The 22547-nt window shown below is 46.3% G+C and overlaps 1 protein-coding gene across 1 annotated transcript in view; it reads left to right on the top strand.

The window, feature by feature from the left end:
• Positions 1 to 1247: 1247 nt before the first annotated feature.
• The window catches only part of LOC140426554 (complement factor H-like), a 254444-nt gene continuing 233144 nt past the window's right edge, over positions 1248 to 22547 (top strand). Inside the window, exon 1 of the mRNA XM_072511479.1 lies at positions 1248 to 1389. Within this exon, the coding sequence (XP_072367580.1) occupies positions 1317 to 1389 (73 nt within the window). The 5' untranslated portion in view covers positions 1248 to 1316. The remainder of the gene's footprint in view (positions 1390 to 22547) is intronic.

Genomic DNA, 22547 nt, shown 5'->3' with positions numbered 1-22547 from the left:
CTGCAGATTGTGGAATTTGAATTCAACTTAAAAATAATAATCTGGAATTAAAAGTCGAATGATGACCGTGAAACCATTGTTGATAGTTGTAGCACCCTTTAGGGAAGGAAATCTGCCATCCTCAACTGGTTTGGCCTACATGTGACTCCAGATCCACAGTGATGTGGTTGACTCTTAAATACCCTCCGAAGTGGCTTGGCAAGCCGTTCAGTTCAAGGGCAATAGATGCTGGCCCTGCCAGCAATGCCCTCATCCCAGAAATGATTTTTGTTTTAAATCATTGCAGTTGAACTCTCTCCTCAGATCTCAGCAGAGCCTTGATCCAGACATGGACTCAAGAGCTGAAAATCAGAATGCAGCGTAGCTGCCCTCAACAAAAAGACTGCAGTCAATTAAATATGGTCTTAAGTAGACATAGAAACTCTGAGGCCAGTGGCCAGATTCATACCTGACAAAAAGGAAAATTGTTGTTGTCATTAGAGGCTAATTATCACATTCCCTGCTAACCTTCAATGGCACCAACACATACCTGACTAGTACAGATTAGATGCCAGGGGCCACTACAGCATCTTAATAAGGATATTCAGCAGCACCTCCCACCTGGAGGATGATTTGGAAGATCTTATGAATACCATTGCCTCCAAGGTCAAGTTTCTCTCTAAGTCACTCGTCAACCTGGATAATCTGTACATAACATCAAATGAGGGAATACCATTATCACAAGAGCTAGAGATTCAAAAGGAAGGCCTACAAATATCTCAGGGCAATGAAAGCTTGGCAGTAAGTTTTTGTCAATTTCGTACATATCCAAGAATTAAAGTTAGTTTGAAATATCAGGATCTAAAATTAATCAAAGAAATTGGGCCAGATTCTCCGTCGGCGGGATCCTCTGCTGCGTCGGCAGCGCACTCACGCCCGTGGATTTCCCGGCGGCATGGGGGGGCCCACAGTGGGAAACTCCATTGGTCGGCTGCTGGAACGGAGGATCCCCCTGCCGGGGGCTGCGCGCACTGGAAAACGGGAGCTGCGGGACAGAGAATCCCGCCCCCCATTTCTATAAACTATGAAATTAAAATTAACATTTCCACAAGAACACAGGTTGTGAAAGTAAAACTTATTTTATTTGAGATTTACCAATGACCGCAACATACATTGTTGATTTGATTTTGAGCGCATTCAACTAAAATGTCACTGTCCAAACAGACAAGGAGGTGGATATTGACATTCATAGTAAAACTTTAACAGGTTTGTTCCAGCCTGTATTCTGATAATACATCAGAAGGCTGCAGATTCAAAATCTCCATTGTTCTGCTAAAATGAAATTAAGTGGTTTTGTTTTTCTTATTGCCATTTTTGGTAGTTCCACTGGAGTTCCCTCAACTAACAATGGTGAGTACATTTAATTGTTCATTATTATACCTGTTCAAAAATGTATAGAAATAAGTGAAGCAGACAGCAATGTGCTGATCGGGTTTGTACAAGTTGTATAATGCTCTATCTGGTAGTGAATTGCAATTGCCGTTCATCAAATATACGCAGTTGATTGATTCTCTTCCTCCACACATATTACAATATTTGTTCCAAAAATTGTCATTCCATTGGATAATATCTTTAAAGGGATTTCACGAAACAGCATTATTGCCATGGACAAACATTGTTGAAAATAGAAGCTCAAGACGAACCCTCACAAATACTTCTTCAACAGCACCTTTGACACCTACAACTGTTACCATCGAGAAGGACAATTAAGGATGGGAAATAAATGTTGGCATATCCATTGGCACCCATATCCCATTAATGTATACTTTTTTTAAATGTATCTTTATTTGTGAAAAGTTTTGCTATAATGGGTACAGAGAAACTATTTCCTCTTGTGGGGACGAGTACAGCTCGAGTCATCAACAGAAGATAAAACTAAGAAGCGCAATAGGGATTTTGGAAGACACTTCTTTACTCCAAGAATGGTGAGAATGTGGAAGTCACCTCACAGGCAGTGGTTGAAGTGAAAGTATTGGGGCTGGATTTTCCGTGCCGGCTCGAACGGAGAAACCGCGGGAGGACAACGCAAAGGAAATCACACAACCCACTCACCGATTCCGGGACCGGTGAGGGGCTAGCACCGGTGCCGACCAAAACTCCTGCCTCCCACGCCGAAAACGGGTGGAGAATGGCTAAGCCCGACCCGCGCATGGGCATGGCTGACCATCTGCAATGGTCATGCCGTGCAACATGGCACCGGCCATGCGCTGACCCGACCCGCAAACAGCGACCCCACAGCCCACTTCCTGACCACTCCCACCAGTCCCCCAGCCTTGCTGAAGCTCCCCCGGCCCGCGGCACGGATCCCACTCGAGTGTGCAGCGCTGGCCACAGTCCGCAGCAGCCATGCCGGGATCACGATTCCTGTGAGGATACGTGTCCCGTGCCGTCGGGAACTCAGCCCATCAGAGGTGGAGCAAAGTAGGCCGGCCGATGAGGTGCCAAAGGCACTGTGACTGCGCACGGCGCGTGTCATGATGACGTTGGTTTGGAGGGGGCGGAGACTCGCAAATTGACATCAATCCGGCCCCAGCCCGAGTCCAGCGTTGGAATCGATTCTCTGCCCAATCGCCGATTACGATATCGGCGTCGGGCAATGGAGAATCCCACCCTTGATGTTTTTAAGAGGAAGCTAGGCAAACGTTTGAGGGAGAAGGGAATAGAAGGTTACTCTGATAGACGCAAAGAGGTTTGCTTCGAATATGTAACTGTTTGGACCAAATGACCGACAAATATTTTCTCTGTACCCGCTCTGTCAAAACCTTTCACAATTCTAAAGACACCATCAAAATGAGTAAGGGACCCGCAAGCAGACTATGTGTGGAATTTTCTCTTTTTTTGACTCAATGTCAAATCAGGCCGGAAAAGCAGTGTGTAGCCCACTGGCTCCACTGCTGGCTTTACCCACCACATTTTTTGACACTTTGCAAGCGGGCCCCACAATGTCATACTAGCAGGGCAGGCTCTGAATGAGGCAGAGAGTAAAGTGGTAGCACATTCATTCAGAGAGGGGTCACACATCAGGCATGGAGCATGAAAGTAGAAAGTGAATGGGTGTCCACTGGGCAGCCCTAGTGAACCAGAAAGGTAGCACTAGATTCCTCTGGAGGTCCTGCTCATTAATTGGTTGCCCGTTTTGGTTGCTGGAGAGGGGAGAGGTTGCCCGGAGGATTGCAGTCAGAGCCAAGTTTGTGGCACCATGAGTGGTTCAGCTGTGCATGTAAAAAGTAAAATTGGCACAATCCCAGATGATGACAGGCTGCTTTCCACTTTGAGGGGGAGAGTTGATTTAACCGGAGGATCATCACACCTTAGGCGAGGTGCAAGGTCATGAGGGGAGGAAGGGGAAGAGTATAATGATAATGGATTCATCAGTTAGAGGAACAGACAGGCGCGTCTGTGGTTTCAGACATAATTCCAGGACACTATCTTGCCTCCAGGGTACCAGAGTCATGGATATCACCAAATGGCTACAGAGCATTCTGAAGGGCAAGGGTGCAAGGCCAAAGGTCACGGTCCACATTGGTACCAACTGTATAGGTAGAAAATGGGATGAGGTCTTGCACGCTGGGTTTCGGGGAGGAAAGAGATAAGTGAGCAGGACCTCAAAAGGTAGTTATCTCTGAATTACTTCCAAGGCCACGTGCTGGTGAGTTGAGAAATAGGAGAATGCATCAGATGAATGCGTGGTTGGAGAGATGGTTCCAAAGGGAGAGCTTCAGATTTGTGGGGCATTGGGTTTAGTCCTGGGGAAAGGTGAGATTTGTATAATTCTAGACCTGAACTGGACCGGCTCATCCTTTCCAATGCAAAATGTGTACCAATGCATAATTCCTATGTAATCCTATGAAAGCCAATGTAACCATGAAGAAAAGGTTTAACCTGGTCCAGAAACTGGCAGGCACATGCTGGGGAACATCAATGTCAGTGCTTTAAAAATCAGTCTGGTCCTTGTATACTCTGCACTTGATACTGGGCATTGGTATAGATCAGAAGCTACCACACTCAATATGTTGATTTCCAAATGAACACAGCCATGTGGTAAATCACCAGAATCCTATAGTTGACTCCAGTACATTACTTCTGCTGTTGCACTATACTCACCCATCCATTTCACGCAATGTCACAACCCTTCAGAGTGTCCAATGATCCAAGGAAAACAAGTGTCTCCTCACGCATCAGGACTTCAACAATGTCAATCAACACCACATGGACCCACACCTTTGACAGTGCAACTTCAAATCTTATGAAGCTTGGAAAGCCAAATGGAGTTCATACAAGTCACAAACTACCTTGTGAAAGATACAACACTAAAGATCCCTGGCTTCAATATTCTGCAAAGCTAAAGTGCAATCCTGAACAGCGTTCTCACAAACATGGCAGATGAGGATATATAACCCAAAATTGAAAAGTTAGGAACTCTTTTACGTGCAATTGTGATCACCTTATAACCTACAAGCCTGGTTCACAGGTACAAAGAAGGGATTACAATGATGCACTCCATTACTCCTGAAGCAGTTATCTCTCTTAACGAGGTAAATGAAAGATGATAGTTGTTGCGCTACAGCTACATAGCTGGAATGTTCCAGTCTTCCCCATGGCAGGTTTAATAGCGAACAGGGAGGGAGAATGTGGCGGGACCTGAGAAATTGGTTTCCTGCCAGCGTAAAATGACAGCGTGATTTTGTGCTCTTGTCCAACATGGCAGGCTGCAATTTCCACCAGAGGATGGTGTGAAACTATTAATGGGATGCAGATAAATACGTGAAGGCCTGGGATCGCCTCCAGAGTCCGAATGGATGCCTCCAGCAACTTTGGACATTGGAGCATGCAGCAGAGGGTAGGAGGAGCATCTAGCAGGTAGATTTTCAGGCTTCAGTGCTCCAGAGGTCCATCTTCTACATTCTGGAGGCCTATCTTCAACGGTGGATCAGTTATCTCCAGGCGCCTTTGAAAAATGACACCTGGATAGCACAGCAGGGCGCAAGCCATGCAGTCTGCATGCCGTGTGACACATCAAAAAACTCCCCATTTCTTACTTAATGAGACTGGCATCGCGCAATATGGCAGAATACACAGCGGTTTCTGTGGCAAGAGCCATTCCCCATCCTCAACTCTGTCCCTGCCCCCACCATGGGACTTAGTCCGGAATGGAAAATTTCACCCACAGTGATTGCTTTGTGAATCTGTGGTATAACTTTGGACAAAAAAGATACAACATTTGGAAAAAAACAAGTTTTAAACTTCGGGAATATTTTGACATAAGTGTTCCAAAGTCAGCTACGACTCATGTCAGATGTTATATCGAAATTCCAGTATGATATTCCAAGGAACATTATCGTTCCTATTACAGGTACATTTTAACAAAAAAATTAACCTATCCACTTTTACGCTACGTTACAATGACTGTACAGAAAATATACATTTTGGAAGGAAAGTATTTTGCAATATCCGCAGGACGTGCAAGGCACTAAATAAATTCAAATATTTCCTTTATTTGTCCCTGACAAGCCAAACATGAGAGGCCATGAATTGCATGGAATATGTACAATAATGGTACTAAAGGACAGAAGCATTTTAATGGGGAAATAATTTGGGGAAGACAATAATTTGTTTAATAAATTCATGGTACAAGATTAATGTTGGGATAAATGGAATAAATCACAGCTGGTCACTACAAAATAAGCACTGGAAATAAGTGATAATGCCTTCATAAAAACGTCATAGTATCAAAAAATAAACTGAGAAAAGCACAGGAATTCTCAAATAATTACACCAGATCTAGGAAACAGTCAGTAACGTAATGTAGGACACAATGTAGGAGAAATGACAGGTTAATATTTTTGGGTGTCGATCTCTTGGCATCCATTTTAAAAATTCCTTTGGTCCATTTCCAGTATTTTCTGTTTTTTATTTCATGAACTGCTTTAGCGAATTTTCCTTTGTTTAGTAGATGACATTAGCCAGAGGAACAGCGATACAGGGTGTTTTTGCGAAACAAAAATCACAGTTGTGATGTACTTCTGTAAGTAAATGGGGAACAGAAATTAGCCAAACATTTTTCATTGAAAATTGGCAAACATGATATGAATGCAGCATCTGAAGATGTGAGAGAGCATGTCAAATAAAACAAATGCATTGCGAAGAAAGCGAGCAGAAGCAAGGTTGAAGCTTTGAACAAGAATACATAATACAGGAGCTTCAAAATAACATATTGGGCTACCATCAGGCTAATACTTAAAGAAATTTATTTGAATTCTCTGCTCTGCTATTTTACTGCTGTAAGTAGTTCTGTTTGGGATGAACAGTACGAGATCAATTTTCAGTGAAGTGTTGTTGATCTTGTCGATGGAAGAAATTTATAAGCTACTTATGGTGCAACATTACCATCTGCTGGCCTAAAAAATATCTACATCAATTTTAAAAGAGCAATTTTACCTGAACAATGTTTTAAAACTGACAATGAGCCAGAATTTTGAATCTGTATTTCACACAAATTCCATTGTCTGGGAAGGCAGGGGAGGGTGTTGTTCTGCATTTATACAGAATTTAGGCTGGAGCGAGGGAATGCCCATCATCATTCTCGCCATTTGCATCAGAACAATTTTGGCTGACATTTCTACATCCCGAGATACTCTTTACACTCCGCCTCCAATTCATGTAAGTTTGACAAAGGTGATCCTTAAAAAATGAAAGCATTGTGAATTCTGCCTGGTAAATGAACTTGTATAGTAAAGGTCACTCACACTGATTTTTTTCCTGTGGAGCACGTTAGAGCACTTTTCTACATAAACGGGGCTATATAAATGCAAGTTGCTGCTGGTGGGGGAACGCAGCCAAGAAAGAAAAAACTCCATGTGAGTTAAAGTAGTGTTCGGTACATGTAGTGCATAAAGTACACATAAAGTACATAAAGTAGTGTTCGGTACAGGGCAGCACGGTAGCATAGAGGCGGGCAGCACGGTAGCATATTGGTGGGCAGCACGGTAGCAGAGTGGTTAGCACAATTGCTTCACAGCTCCAGGGTCCCAGGTTCGATTCCCGGCTTGGGTCACTGTCTGTGCGGAGTCTGCACGTTCTCCCTGTGTGTGCGTGGGTTTCCTCCGGGTGCTCCGGTTTCCTCCCACAGTCCAAAGATGTGCAGGTTAGGTGGATTGACCATGCTAAATTGCCCTTAGTGTCCAAAATTGCCCTTAGTGTTGGGTAGGGTTACTGGGTTATGGGAATAGGGTGCAAATGTGGGCTTGGGTAGGATGCTCTTTCCAAGAGCCGGTGCAGACTCGATGGGCCGAATGGCCTCTTTCTGCACTGTAAATTCTATGAAATCTAGGTGATGAATGAAGACACTAACTTTGTGGGCTTTCTGCTGACGAGAAACAATCAGCTCTCAGTTTCCACAAAGAACACATCTAATAGTCAGTGTGTGTACTATATAGTACAATAGCTCAAATGCCCTGCAGTGATTTCATACCAGACTTGCAGGAGAGGGAGCCACATCTGCGCCTCAATTAGTCCTGCTTGTCCAGCAACTGCCATTTCTGACAACTTCTTTCTCATCATCACATTAATTTGAAAGTATTTGCCCTCATTTACAAATCGATTCACGGTTTCACATTCCATTAGGTTATATTTCTCTGCTCCATGTCCCAGATCATGCCTTGTGTCCTGCAACTTTGGATTCCCATGCATCTCAAAATTCATTGACTTCATTATCAGTGGTGGAGACTTCAACCATCTCAGCTTTGCTGTCCAGAATCATTGTCTGTTTTGCTACTTTTCTCCTTCATTAAGTACCTATTAAAAGCTAATCTTCTCACCCATACTTTCAAGTCAACTCTCTTTTATGGTTTTGTATTTGCTTTGGTTTCATCGATGCTGCATGACACTACTGTAATGCACAATGGTTTAATTGATCTGTATTTGATTATGTTAGCCTGGTAACTGATCTATGTACACTTGCTCGATTGCTTAAGCCTGGGTGCTTAAGAGCTATAAAAAAAACAGAGAAAGACCTAAGCAGCTGGAGCTCTGGTACTCTGTTTGTTAATCAGGATGCCTTGAGCCCATAGTGTTTGAACAAAGAACATCAAGATAAGTAAATGAACAAAGCTGATTTATTTATACTACTTAAATAACATTCAAACAAGTTCCAAGGGAAAAGTTATTAAATTAAACTGTACAATATCTCTAACTACAGATCTCTCAACTATGCAACTAATCTCTCACATCTAAATACCTTCTCCCAGAATCTCAGGAGTCACATGGCATTTATATGACAGCTCCTTGTCTCCATCTGGTGGTGAGAAGTATTAACATCAAATTGTAACCCTTTGTCTTCTATACAATATATATATTGTTACATCCCCTTTCTTTGAAGGTGTTTGGATATTACTACAAACAGATATGTATGCTCTATACAGGGTAAATTAATATTGTTACGCGTTAACAATTTTAAAACTTTTTACAGTTCATAGATTGAGTCTGTCTGACTTTCTTTTGATTAGAGTCGACCTTCTCAATCTCAGTTATTCAGCAGCAGATGTTTCTGTCTTTTCTGTTGTTAAAGTTAATTTGAGTATTTCTGTGTCAAACTCAATATACTGAAAGATCGGCTGAGTTGCCTTCACATTTAGAAGTTTCTTCATTTGTCATCACGGCATATGAGTGTGGAGCTGCCTGGCGAATCACACGTGCCATGCAGGACCATCCTCCAGTAGGAATCTGTACCCTGACGTGATCACGTGGCTCTAGCTTTGCTAGTTATTTAGCTGTCCTGCCGTTATACTGTTGTTGCATTTGCTTGTTCTGTTTCATTTTGTTTACTAAATCTTCAGTATCAGGATCTGCTATTTCTAAGTATAGTAATGTTGTACATAGCTGTCGATTCATCAGCAATTGAGCTGGTGACAAACCTGTAGCTAGTGGTGTAGCTCTGTAGCTGAGTATAGCTAAGAATGGATCGCTTCCTGAATCCAATGATTTCTGTAGGAGTTTCTTCGTAATGTGATCACCTTTTACCGCTTTTCCGTTTGATTGAGGATATAATGAGCTTAACATAATATGTTTACAATCATATTGCTTTGAAAAGTCTGTCCAATTGCAGCTGTCGAAGCATGGACCGTTGTAGTCATGACAGTGACCGGGATCCCGTTCTGAGCAATCGCTTCTTTGCTGGCCTTGATTACTGCTTGCGAACTGGAGTTTGGTATTCTTATAACTGAATAGTAATCGATGATTGTTACATAATCTTCACCATGAAAATAGAATAGATCGATGACAACCTTTGACCATGGAGTCATGCATCGTCAATGTTTCTTTTTGATGCTGTGACTGGTTGCGTTGACATGTTTCACATTCTGACACAAGGTTAATGATGTCTACATTTATGGCCGGCCAGTAATCTGACTGTCAAGTTCTTTGTTGCACTTTTCGATTCCTAAGTGTCCCTCGTGAACCTTGGTTAGGATCATTTGCCTTAGCGTAGTTGGAATCACTATGCAGTCTTGCCTAAGCAGGAATCCATTGAAGCTGCTTAGATCAGCTTGAACAACTAGAACAATTTCCTTTAAGCCAACCATCTCTCATATACGCATCACACGCTGTAATGTGTCATCTTTGGTGGTTTCTTCTTTTATTAACTTAAGATTTTCATCCGAGACAGGTAGATTTTCTTCCAAGAAATTAGCTTGAGCTTTTACTACCTGGACTATGCCATTCATCCCAGTCTCTTCTTCAGTTGCACGTGACAGTACATCAGCTACCACAAGGTCCTTACCGGGTGTATATGCAAGCTCAAAATCATAACGTCGCAGTTTCATTATGATTCGTTGTAATCTCGGTGACATCATTCAAATATTTTTTGATTATTGTTACAAGTGGACGATGATCCCTTTCTACAGTAAAGGTCGGTAACCCAGATACATAGTCATGGAACTTCTCAATTCCTGTGAGAAGACCGAGACATTCTTTTTCTATCTGAGTGTAGTGCTGTTCAATCAGAGTCATCGCTCTTGCCGGGTAGGCTATGCGTTGCCATGGCCCATAAGAAGATTTCTGAAGTAGCACAGCTCCTATGCTATCCTTAAATGCATCGGTTGATATTTGCGTCTCACTCATTGGGTCGAAGAATGACAGTACTGGTGCAGTTGTAAGTGCTGTCTTCAAATCAGACCACTCCTTTTCATGTTCTTCCGTCCATGTGAACAGAACAGTCATTTTCATCAGCTGACTCAATACTGGTTTTCTTGAGGATAAAGTTGGAATAAACTTTCGAAGGAAGTTTATGACACCACAGTCTGAGAACCACTTTCTTGTCCTTAGGCAAAGACATCCTGTTAATTGCTGCAACTTTTTCTTTGTCTGGCTGCACACCTTGGGCGGGATTCTCCCCTACCCGGCGTGAAGTTTGCGTACCTTTAGGGGCCAAGCCGGAGTGGTTGGCGCTCCACTGGTTGGCGTGGACGGCCTTTGGGGCCGAAAGGTCTTCGCTGGTCGGCGGATGTCTGCGCATGCGCAGGTGCATCAGCGGCTGCTGACGTCATCCCCGCGCATGCGCAGGGGAGGGGGGTCTCTTCCGCCTCCGCCATGGTGAAGACCATGGCGAAGGCAGGAAAATAAGAATGTCCCCACGGCGCAAGCCTGCCCACCGATCAGTGGGCCCCGATTGCAAGCCAGGCCACCGTTGGGGCACCCCCCCAGGGCCAGATCGCCCCACGCTCCCGCCGGTAAGGTAGGTTGTTTAACCCACGCCGGCGGGAGAGGGTTGACTGCGGCGGGACTTTGGCCCATCGCGGGGCGGAGAATCGCCGGACGGGGGGGCGGCCGACTGGTGCGGCGCGATTCCCGCCCCCGCCGACTGGCGCAGCGCGATTCCTGCCCCCGCCGAATCTCTGGTGGCGGAGAATTCGTGACACGGCGGGGGTGAAATTCACGCCAGCCCCAGGCGATTCTCCAACCCAGCGGAGGGTCGGAGAATCCCGCCCAAAATTGGCATTTGGTCTGATTGAGCTTCAAACCAAACTTGCCTATTCGTTGCATTACTTGCAGAAGCCTTGCATTATGTTCTTCACGAATTGCTGACCATATAATTATATCATCAATGTAGAGTCGGTTGAAGCAATATCTACTATAAGGAGTATTGAATGTGGACAACTTTCGTCCACTTTCAGTTGCCAAAACCCTTTAGAGGCATCTAGTTTAGAAAAAACCGTGGCCTGTGCGATTTCACTTGTGATCTCTTCACATTTTGGGAGAGGATAACGTTCCCTTTTTATATTCTGATTGAGGTCTTTTGGATCAATGCAGATTCTAAGATTTCCAATCATTTTTTTGACACATACCATTGAACTAACCCAGTCAGTGGGCTTTTGTGATGATTCCCAACTGCTGCATGTGTTTGAGTTCCTGTTTCAGGCATTCTCTCAAGAGAGCAGGAATCCTCCTTGGTTTCTGAATAACCGGCTTGGCATTCTCCTTGAGCTGTATTTTGTACTTGAATGGGAGCGTTCCCATTCTTTGAAACGCGTTTGGAAATTTTTCAATTATGGCAATGTTTGATCTTATGCATGGACTGAGATTTTGTCTGTGCTGTGAATTCTCTTCACCAGCTGCAGTAGCTCGCATGCCTGCATTCCTAGTAGTGATGAACTCTTCAGGCCCACTATTTCAAATTTTAAAGGCATCTCTGTGTCTTTAACTTGTACAGTGAGATAACTGTTCCCATTGTATTAATGACATCGGCACCATAGTCTTGTAACTGACAATCATTGTTATGTATTGGACGTTGTTGATTTAATTTCGATAAGTCTAATTTATTAATTTAATTTGCATGAGCACCTGTATCCAACTTGAATAGAATGGCTGTTCCATTAATCGTCAATGGAATTGTCCAGTCATCTTTAGTATTGACAATTGAAATATTAAGTTTTTCTTTGTAGAGGTAACCTTTGGAATAGGATTAATTATTCCTACAATACCAACAAAGAAAGTGGGCGGGGTACTCCGACGACCTGCCGGGTAGGAGAATCGCCGGGGGCTGGCATGAATCCCGCCCCCGCCGTGTCCCAAATTCTCCACCACCAGAGATTCGGCAGGGACGGGAATCGCGCCATGCCGGTCGGCGGACCCACCTCCGGCGATTCTCCGGCCAGCGATGGGCCGAAGTCCCGCCGCTGTCAACCCTCTCCCGCCGGCGTGGATTAAACCACCTACCTTACCGGCGGGAGCAGACGGCGCGGGCGGGCTCCGGGGTCCTGAGGGGGGGGCGCGGGCCGATCTGGCCCCGGGGGGTGCCCACCGATCTGCGGGCGGGCCGGTGCCATGGGGGCACTCTTTTTCTTCCACCTTCGCCATGGTCTTCACCATGGCAGAGGCGGAAGAGACCCCCTCCCCTGTGCATGCGCGGGGATGGCTTAAGCAGCCGCTGATGCTCCCGCGCATGCGTGGACTTACGCAGGCCGGCAAAGTCCTTTCGGCCCTGTCTAGCATGGTGCCAAAGGCCTTCCACGCCAGCCGGTGGAGCGGAAACCACTCCGGTGCGGGCCTAGCCCCTCAAGGTGAGGGATTGGCCCCTAAAGGTGCGGAGACGTCCGCACCTTTGGGGCGGCCCGACGCCGGAGTGGTTCCCGCCACTCCATCACGCCCCCCGCCCCGCTGGGTAGGGGAGAATCCCGCCCAGTGTCTTCCAAGTCGTACAAATCTGGCACAGTGTCGGGTTTGATTGCCGTAATTACACATTGATTTGCATTTACTATTTGTACAGTTTTGTCTTTGTAAACTGAACTTCTTCTCTTAGACTGAGGTGATTTAGTTCCCATTCAGCACTGCAAAGCAAAATTATTCTGTCTGTGACACTTCGAGCATAATTTCCCGAAGACTGGGCATTGTTTCATTGGGTGGACGTGGCCACAACATTTGCACGTTATGATGCTACTTGCTTCATGCGCAAAATGGCCACTGTCTGCAGCACGCTGTTTTCTCACGTGCGCCACAGCATCAATAGCTTCAGCCACATTGTTTGTATTCGCGCCATCTTCGAGAAGTATTGATTTGTGGCAAGTTCACTTGCACAACGCACATTGATAGCTTCTTCTCGCGTTAATTTTTGTTGCCTGAGCAATCTTTCACACAGCTTTTCATTTTTTATACCGAATACGATCTGATAATAGTGAAAAATTACAGGACTGTGCTTTGAGCTTGAGATCTGTCCCGAAACAATCAATTGTTTCTCTTTTGGCCTCTTTTTAGGAATATATAACGCTCAAACATTTCATTAATCTGCAATTTACAGTGTCTGTCAAACTTTTCTATGACTGTATTATATTGTTTTTATCTACTTCATTCTCAAAATGGAATGTGTTATACAATTCTAACCCTTGCGGTCCAGCCATTGTTACGAACAGCGCAATCGTTTGCTGATCACTGGCCGCTTCAAGGTCTGAGGCTGAGAGGTACAGTTCAAAGTGTTGTTTGAAATTCCTCCAGTTTACATCTACTTTACCCGATGTCCTGAACTGCTTTAGAGTCTGCAAAACCTCCATGAAGCTCTGACTGGGCTCTTCAGTTCGATGTAACTGGCTTCTATGAGGTCGTTGCGATCGGAGTCTGGATGAGATTTTTTTTTTCTTCAATCTTCGCAAGTTTTTGTTTCTTCAGAGATTTTTTTCTTTCTCTCTCTAAATGTAACTATACTACCTTAGGAAGCACTCCTGGTACCATGTGGTGTTCTCTGTTTTGTTAATCAGGATGCCTTGAGTACGTAGTTTTGAACAAAGAACAGCAAGCTAAGTAAATGAACAAAGCTGATTTATTTAACTACTTAAATAAGATTCAAACAAGTTCCAAGATAAAAGTTATTAAATTAACTATACAATATCTCTAACTACAGATCTCTCAACTATGCAACTAATCTCTCTCACGGCTAAACACTTTATCCCAGAATCCCAGGAGTCACATGACATTTATATGACTGCTCCTTATCTCCATCTGGTAGTGAGAAGTATTAACATCAAATTGTTAACCCTTTGTCCTCTTTACAATATATATATTGTTACAGTACAGGCATCTTGTAATTGCTTAGATATTATAAAGCACCGTAAATAAATCTTTTGTAAACTTAAATCTATTGTCATCTTTGAATTGTTCGGAGTCAAATCAAATATATAAAACATACAACAAACTGCATAAATTCACAAATTAATTGGTAAAGAGGATAGTTGAGAAAATGTTTACTTTACCAGCTTCAGAAACATTTCTTTCATCACCATGAGATCCTCTCATGTCATGGAAGCGATGGATTTCAGGGTTCCAAACCTACTTGCTTGCTACAGTTATGGATTGCCTGAATGTAGCAGCAATGCAAGAAGACAATACTTATAAATTATCTCAAAGCATCAGGCCAATAAATTTCCAAGCAACTCACATAACACAGGGATATTTGCCAGTGCTGTTGGGGGAGGGTGGGGGGCTGGGGGGTAGTTTCAATTAACTTGACAGGGGCCTTGGAACCTGAGAGGGAATTCAATTAGGAGAGAAAATAGCTGGCAAAAGTAGGAAGAAAAGTAATAAGGGACATTGGAAGCCAATGGAAATCAAGGTCAGAATCAAAGAGTCAAAATATGGGAAAATGTTAAAAAGGCAAAATTAAAAGCTTTCTGAAAGCTTGCAGTATTTTTAACAAGATAGATGCATTGCTAGAGAATTAGAAGTATATGGTTTTGATCTAGTTGCCATTACGGATATATGGCTGCAGAGTGATCAAGGCTGGGAACTGAATATTCCAGGATATTAAACAATTAGAAAGGACAGGCAAAAAGGAAAAGGAGGTGTGATGTAACAGTTAATACATGATGAGAGCAGTTCATTAGTGAGGGAGGATCTAAGATAGGAAGATCTAGGTGCAGCAAACATTAGTAAGGATTGTTTACAGGCCACCAAACATGTCGTGCTAATCTAGGGCACAGTATAAATCAAAACAGTAGAGGTACATGTAACAAGGGTGGCACATGGAGCAGTGGTTAGCACTGGGACTACGCGCTGAGGACCCGGGTTCGAATCCCGGCCATGGGTCACTGTCCGTGTAGGGTTTTCACATTCTCCCCCTGTTTGCGCGGGTTTCACCCCCACAACCCAAAGATGTGCAGGTTAGGTGGATTGGCTACGCTAAATTGCCCCTTAATTGGAAAATAAATAATTGGGGACTCTGAATTTATAAAAAAACAATTTAAAAAAACAAGGTTAATACAGTACTCATGGGGGACATTAATCTACGTATAGACTGAGTAAATGTAATTAGTACTAATGCTGTGAGGACAAATTTCTGGAATTCAGACAAGATAATTTTCTGAAATAGTATATTGAGATACCAACTAGAGATCAGGTTATTTTAGATCTGGTATTGTTTTTTTTAAATTCATTTACAGGCTGTGGGCGTTGCTGGTTAGGCCAGCATTTATTGCCCATTCCTAATTGCTCTTCGGAAGGTGGTGGTGAGTTGCCTTCTTGAACCACTGAAGTCCTTAGGGTGGAGGTACACCCTCAGTGCATGGTTCGATGCCGGGTGGTCCGTTTGGTTTCATTTCTTTTTTGTGTTTTTGTAGTGGTTAACTACAACTGAGTGGCTTGCTAGGCCATTTCAGAGAGCATTTAAGAGACAACCACATTGCTGTGGTTCTGGAGTCACATGTAGGCCAGACCAAGTAAGGATGGCAGATTTCCTTCCCGAAAGAACATTAGTGAGTCAGATGGGTTTTACGACAATCGACAATGGTTTCATGGATTTTTATTCCATATATTTTATTGAGTTCAAATTCCATTGCCACGGTGGGATTCAAACACGGGTCCCCAGAACATTATCCTGGGCTCTGGATTACTAGTCCAGCGACAATACCACTCTGCCACCACCTCCCCACAAATGAGAAAGGGCTAATTAATTATCTAATTGTAAAGGAGCCTCCAGGAAAGAGTGACCACAATGTGTTGGAATTGTACTTTAAGTTTGAAAGTGATTTAGTGTAATCAGAAACTAGAGTCTTAAAAGTAAACAAAGGAAACTATGAAGGTATGGTGGATTGGGATACTACATTGAAAGTTATGACAATAGACATGCAATGGTCAGCATTTAACATTGTTTACAGATTCATTCCTCTGAAGCACAAAACCCCAACAGGAAAAGTGATCAAACCGCGGCTAAGAATAGAAGTTAAAAATTGTATTAGATCAAAGGAAGAGGTGTAGAGGGTGCCATCTCCGCTACTCCACTACTGGGCCGATATCTGGGGTTTGAATATCTGTGTGTGTCTCTCTCCAGCTGGCACTGAAACTTCAGAGGCCAGGGGATGTCGCACTGGGACACTTCCACTGAAGAGAGCACTGATTCAAGCCTGCCGTTTATTCCTAACCGACAGCCTGAGACTTATATCACACAGATCTCCAGACCCCTACCAATACCCAGGTGATTCTCTCCCTTGCCGGTGGTGCAACACCCACCCGGTTCCTACTCCACTAGAGTAGCTTTCCCAAGAGAGAGAATAGGACACTGCTGTTTATTTCCTAACCAGCAGTCTGTCCTGAGTGAATCGCTCAAGATGACCCTCGATTCTTGAACCCGGAATTAAGGTGAGGAGTATTTTAACAATGACTTGGTCAGAGATCGCTGGTGAAAGATTGAAGAATTTAAACGACTCCAATTATCATCAAATCAAGGTTTATTGCAAAACCCAGGTCAAAATCATCAACAGAAGAAAATACAATAAAATCTTATGCTCTAATACAAACTAAGTCTATTCAAAAGTAATATAACGGACACAACGAAAATTCTTATGATTACACAGTTTTTAGCAATAGCACAAGGCACAAAACAAGTTCCCTTCCCCAAAGCCTCAACCACTATTAAAGTCAAGGGAGTTTCGCAAGCTGCTGCAGGGTACTTACGGTCACAGGCTGCAGAGGTCAAGTCAGGGGTGCAGAGGTCGAGCCAAGAACGAAGAGACCCCCAATCGAAAACACAGCCCCTTTTATATTGTTTTACCTGGCTTTGTTCTGTGATCGGCCAGCCCCTTTTGCATTGAAAAAGGTAAGGTTTAAAGTTCCCGCTGGTCCTGCCCCCTTTGAGCCGGTCAGACCTGTCGAGATGGGAGTACCTCCCCTAGGTCCGCCTCCAGTCTGCCTTTCGAGATAACGAGGTTGAGCTCCCTTGAAGATTTTCAAAGACTTCCATCTGCTCCGGAGATAGCTGCTATGTTGATGGGGTGTTGATTGGATTCTGCTCTGGTGGAGGCAAAGTCATTTACATCTGCATGGGGCTATGACCATCCCATTGTCCTGCTTGCAGGCAGGCCCCCTGTGTATTCCCGTGCCCCTTTGTCTGTGTTTTGATCTTATCTCGTTGTCTGGCTCCTTCTTCCTTGTAGCTCCTAGGGGGTTTTTTGTAAATACTTATGTACTTATGTCCCTACTCAGCTCAGCGGGCCAAGCCTGCTGGGAAAACTGGTTCCGTTTTCTTGGCTGAAAAGTCAGTTTACAGTCTCTGAGTTTTTATTCTTGGGCAGTTCCAAAAAGGTCGAATTGCCCGAAAACCTTACAGATGCCCCTTCGATACGTCCCTACCTGCTTGGACCGTATCGACACAGGTGAAGGGCAATCATTTCCTCTTGTGTGGACCGTAGGCCCCCCCCCAACAACATGCGAAATTACAATTCCCAAGACAGTTCCCTTAATCTAGGCTGCCCCTGATTTCAATGAGAGGGAAAGACAAGACCATACTTAATTCAAGCAGACAGTAACATATACACATTTCACCGGAACCCCAAACGTAAGGGTCCCTGTACATATATCACAATCAAGTACACATTTCACCGGGACCCCAAACGTAAGGGTCCCTGTACATATATCACAATCAAGTACACATTTCACGCGAATCCATACAACTATTTACAATTGCATCTGTTTATTTCACCAAGGATCCTCCTTTCTTGGCTGCACTTCGCTTCTTCCCGTTGAGGGCTCTTCATTTATCCTCCATCGTCGATACCTGCAGCTGAAAGGTTTAGTCCAACTGAGGCGACAGCATAATGTACCCCCTGTACAACATTTCCTTTGTGGGGGCAAACACTAAACCATTCTCAGGCCCCCCCCTGGTGGTGATCGGACAGTTGTGAGGGTCGATCGGTTGGGCTGTGGGCAGGGGTCGCTTTACCTGAACCAGCAGTTCGGTAGCTTCTACAGTCATCCCTTCCCTGGGCGTTACACATCCCTCCCCACTGCGGTCAATTTATCCCGTTCCCTGGGTTCTGCCACCACCTTACAAAAGTGATTAATGCCCCTTGTGGACATGCCTTGGTAGATCCCCATGAACACAAATAAATGCCCTGGTCAGAAGCCCACCACTTATCCCAGCAAACGGTGATCCTACCCGGTGACCCCGTGATGGTCCGTTAGGTGTTGGTGTCCAGGCGTTCCCAGTCCGAGGACCGATCCCTCATGTCCAGCCTCAGCTTCCTGGGCCACCACCATCTCCCCAAAGGAACGTCCCCCTCACAGGTTAAACACACCCGCCTGCCCTCAGTCACCCTAACCCGGTCAGTCGAAGGACTCTTCTGTCTCGCCTCTGCGGAGTTCTCCCGGTCCCACCATCGCCAAGATCATCAAACTCCACATCGTCGGGTGCCCCATCTGTAAAAAAACAAAACACATCCTTGCCTCTACAGCCCTACCTACCTGAAAGTGCATGGGTTCTATCCAGCGGCGGCAGCAGCTCCCGCTTTGAAGTTGCCGCAGCCTGTCTGTGATTCTGTGTTTACAGCCCGGCTCCCCAGGGTCCTAGTGCCTGGTGCTTCATCATTTTACCATTGCACCAGGCGCTTCTGTGTTCCCACGATCCTAAATACTTCACACACAACTAAACACTAATTAGAACTAACAGGGGGGGAAATGCTATATACAATGCCACCCGTCTCCGGGTGGCCAAATTAAAACTGTGCCCCACTAAACTGGGGCAGTTCACCTGTTTGGTCCAACGGCTCGGGCCAGACCGTCCCCTCCCGGGGGTTCGGGCTGCCCCTTGCCTCTCCTTCCCCAACAGGGTTCGGGGATCCCTCAGCGTTCCCTTCTACTCGGGCCCCCTTACTGCGGGACCGGGTTCTAGGGAGGTGTGATGGGGACCATCTTAGAGGGGGCTTGGAGACCCGATTGCTCCTTCGTCCCCTGACTGGTTCCCAAACCCAAGGTGATACCTCCACTTCCTCCGCCTCCTTAGCCTCTATACTAAGGCAGGCCACCTGACCCACAGGTAAGGGCTTGGGAATCGTTACTGTCCCTGGGCTGGGTGCTTGCAGCACTGTCGGTCTCTTTGGGACTGCCCCTTCGGGACAGCACCTTGTCACCGGTTGTGTGACCGTGGAGTCAGGGACCTCCCCCACCGTCGTTAATTCAGCGGGGGGTTTCTCCACTACCACCCCCAGTCTTCCCCCCACCTTGCTCTTTCTTGCCCTTATGGGGTGGAACAATTTAAATTGACTGATGTGGCGTTCGCATGGGTCCCACCTTAAGGGATTTAAACTGCAAATAGCCGCTGAGGCAGCCTCCAGAATGGGACCCTGCACCTGGACCGGACCAGGGTCTGGGGCTAGAACTACCCCTGCGCTCCCTTTTTCCTGAGGCTGCTCCCTGGGTAGTCATACGGGTTCTTGTGGTTTGGGTGCGGGCAGGCCCTGGCCCGTTGCCATTGCCACCTGTCCCGACCCAGCTGCTAGGCTCTGCAAAAAGGCTAAAAGTTTCTTTACCTCGAAGGTTTCCGGGGCAGCTGCTCCTGCCGCCGGGGTCTGACTCTCTACTGCGGGAGCCCTCTCCTCCTTGCTAGGGTTTTTACATTCCCTCTTGAAATGCCCGGCCTTCCCACACCCGTAGCATAAGTATTCCTCATGCTTCCACTCTCTCTTAGGGGCTGCTGGCGCGATTTCATGCACCCTACCCTTAAGGGGCTTGTCCTCACCCCTCTCCCCATTACGATATGCGAGGGTAAGTTTCCTAAGGACCTCTTCCTCATTAAGGGCCGGGGTCTGCGGGTCGAACCAGTGTTCGGCTTTTGCCCTAACGTTAGGGAGACAGTTGGCAACTAGGGTCTTCAGCCAGTGGGCGGTTCTTTCCCCTAAATTCCGTCTATCCGCGGGAACCCCGCATGCCTCCATATAGACAGTCCACAGTCTGTCTGCGAACATGGTGGGAGATTCTCCTGGTTGCTGCTTGGTTTCCCCCACCCTCATGAAAGGGCTCCCCAGATTTAAGCCCATCGCCTCCAGAACAGCAGTCTGTGCTGCCGCCCATGTGTCAGGTCTTCCCCCATTCCCAGAGGTCACTGTCCTGCATAGCTGTGCATCTAGGGTCATCAGGAGCATCTTTATTTGCTCCCCTTCGTCGCAGTCATTGATGCTGGCTGCCTGTTCCACCTCCATAAAATGAAGCGACGGATCCCCTTTTGGAGTTAGTCTGGGAACGTGGGCCACCATCCCCCTGAGCTCGGATGCCCCATGAGGAACGATAATGTCGCCCTCAACCGGTCCCCTATTTGCCATCCCCGCCGGGGGACCATACCTTCGTTGCCTGACAGGGCACATCTGCCCTACCTGGGGTTCCTGCTCCTCCTCCCCACTGTCCAGCTCTCCTGCCCCGTTGGGTAGCCCCCCTGTCCCCGGGCTAGCTACCCATATAGGAGACGCCGCTATCTGGGGATACACCACTGACCCCCCTTGGACCTGCCCCTGACCGGGCGGTCCAAACCCTGCCTGCTGACCCGGCCCCATCACCGGCATCCCAGGCAGCGGTCTGTCCCCATCCCATGGGGACCCACATACGAAACCAGGCGGACACGCCTCCAGCTGGGGGTACCCTGCCGACCCCCCTTGGACTTGCCCCTGAACGTGCAGTCCGTTCCCCGCCTGCCGACCCGGGCACGATCCCGGTGCCTCAGGAGGCGGTCTATTCCCCTTGGCCTGTGGGGAATCATCCACTGCGAGGAGCACCTTGCCCCTTGGGGACCCCCCTGGACCTACCAGGTGTATCTGTCCCCTGACCTTGGACAAGGCCTCCTCCAACTCCGTTATTCGTGCCTGGCACGGCCCATGGGCACAGTCCCCTACTTCCTCGCGAGCCACTCGGTACGCTGCCTGGATGTCCCGGAACTTCCCATCCAGCTTCCTACACTGCTCTGTACTCCGAGCATAGAGTTCCTGGAGCCTCCGTTCCTTTTCTTTACCCTCCACTATCTGGCAGTGGAGATAATCCTTCTCACACCGGTTAGACTCGCTTTCCTGTTTCATTTCTGCCATTTCTTCCCGCAGTCGTTCCGCTGCGCTAGCGCTGTCCCCTGCGCTGGCCCTCACTTCTCTCAACTCCTGCTCTAACTCTTCGACCCTATCCTCTGTCTTGACTACCTGCTCGGACAGGCAAACCAGCCAAACTGCCTTCTCCAAGTGCCTTTTGTGCGCCTTGCTTTCTGTCCATGCAGCCGCTGCCATTACCGGTTGCTCCGCATTGATCAATTCTGAAACCCAAGGTTTGGTGAGGTTGACCTTTTGCCACAAATACGAGGATATTCTCTCCTCCATTTTGCTTTGTTCCCTCACCCCCTCTGCCAAGTCACATACTCCAAACCACCGGGCTCCTGCCGCGGTCGCCATTGTAGAGGGTGCCATCTCCGCTACTCCACTACTGGGCCGATATCTGGGGTTTGAATATCTGTGTGTGTCTCTCTCCAGCTGGCACTGAAACTTCAGAGGCCAGGGGATGTCGCACTGGGACACTTCCACTGAAGAGAGCACTGATTCAAGCCTGCCGTTTATTCCTAACCGACAGCCTGAGACTTATATCACACAGATCTCCAGACCCCTACCAATACCCAGGTGATTCTCTCCCTTGCCGGTGGTGCAACACCCACCCGGTTCCTACTCCACTAGAGTAGCTTTCCCAAGAGAGAGAATAGGACACTGCTGTTTATTTCCTAACCAGCAGTCTGTCCTGAGTGAATCGCTCAAGATGACCCTCGATTCTTGAACCCGGAATTAAGATGAGGAGTATTTTAACAATGACTTGGTCAGAGATCGCTGGTGAAAGATTGAAGAATTTAAACAACTCCAATTATCATCAAATCAAGGTTTATTGCAAAACCCAGGTCAAAATCATCAACAGAAGAAAATACAATAAAATCTTATGCTCTAATACAAACTAAGTCTATTCAAAAGTAATATAACGGACACAACGAAAATTCTTATGATTACACAGTTTTTAGCAATAGCACAAGGCACAAAACAAGTTCCCTTCCCCAAAGCCTCAACCACTATTAAAGTCAAGGGAGTTTCGCAAGCTGCTGCAGGGTACTTACGGTCACAGGCTGCAGAGGTCAAGTCAGGGGTGCAGAGGTCGAGCCAAGAACGAAGAGACCCCCAATCGAAAACACAGCCCCTTTTATATTGTTTTACCTGGCTTTGTTCTGTGATCGGCCAGCCCCTTTTGCATTG

This window comes from Scyliorhinus torazame, chromosome 7 (genome assembly GCF_047496885.1).
Source record: "Scyliorhinus torazame isolate Kashiwa2021f chromosome 7, sScyTor2.1, whole genome shotgun sequence".
Lineage (NCBI taxonomy): Eukaryota > Metazoa > Chordata > Chondrichthyes > Carcharhiniformes > Scyliorhinidae > Scyliorhinus > Scyliorhinus torazame.
The sequence above is the reverse complement of the archived record's forward strand: the minus strand, read 5'-3'. Positions and strand labels throughout refer to the sequence as shown.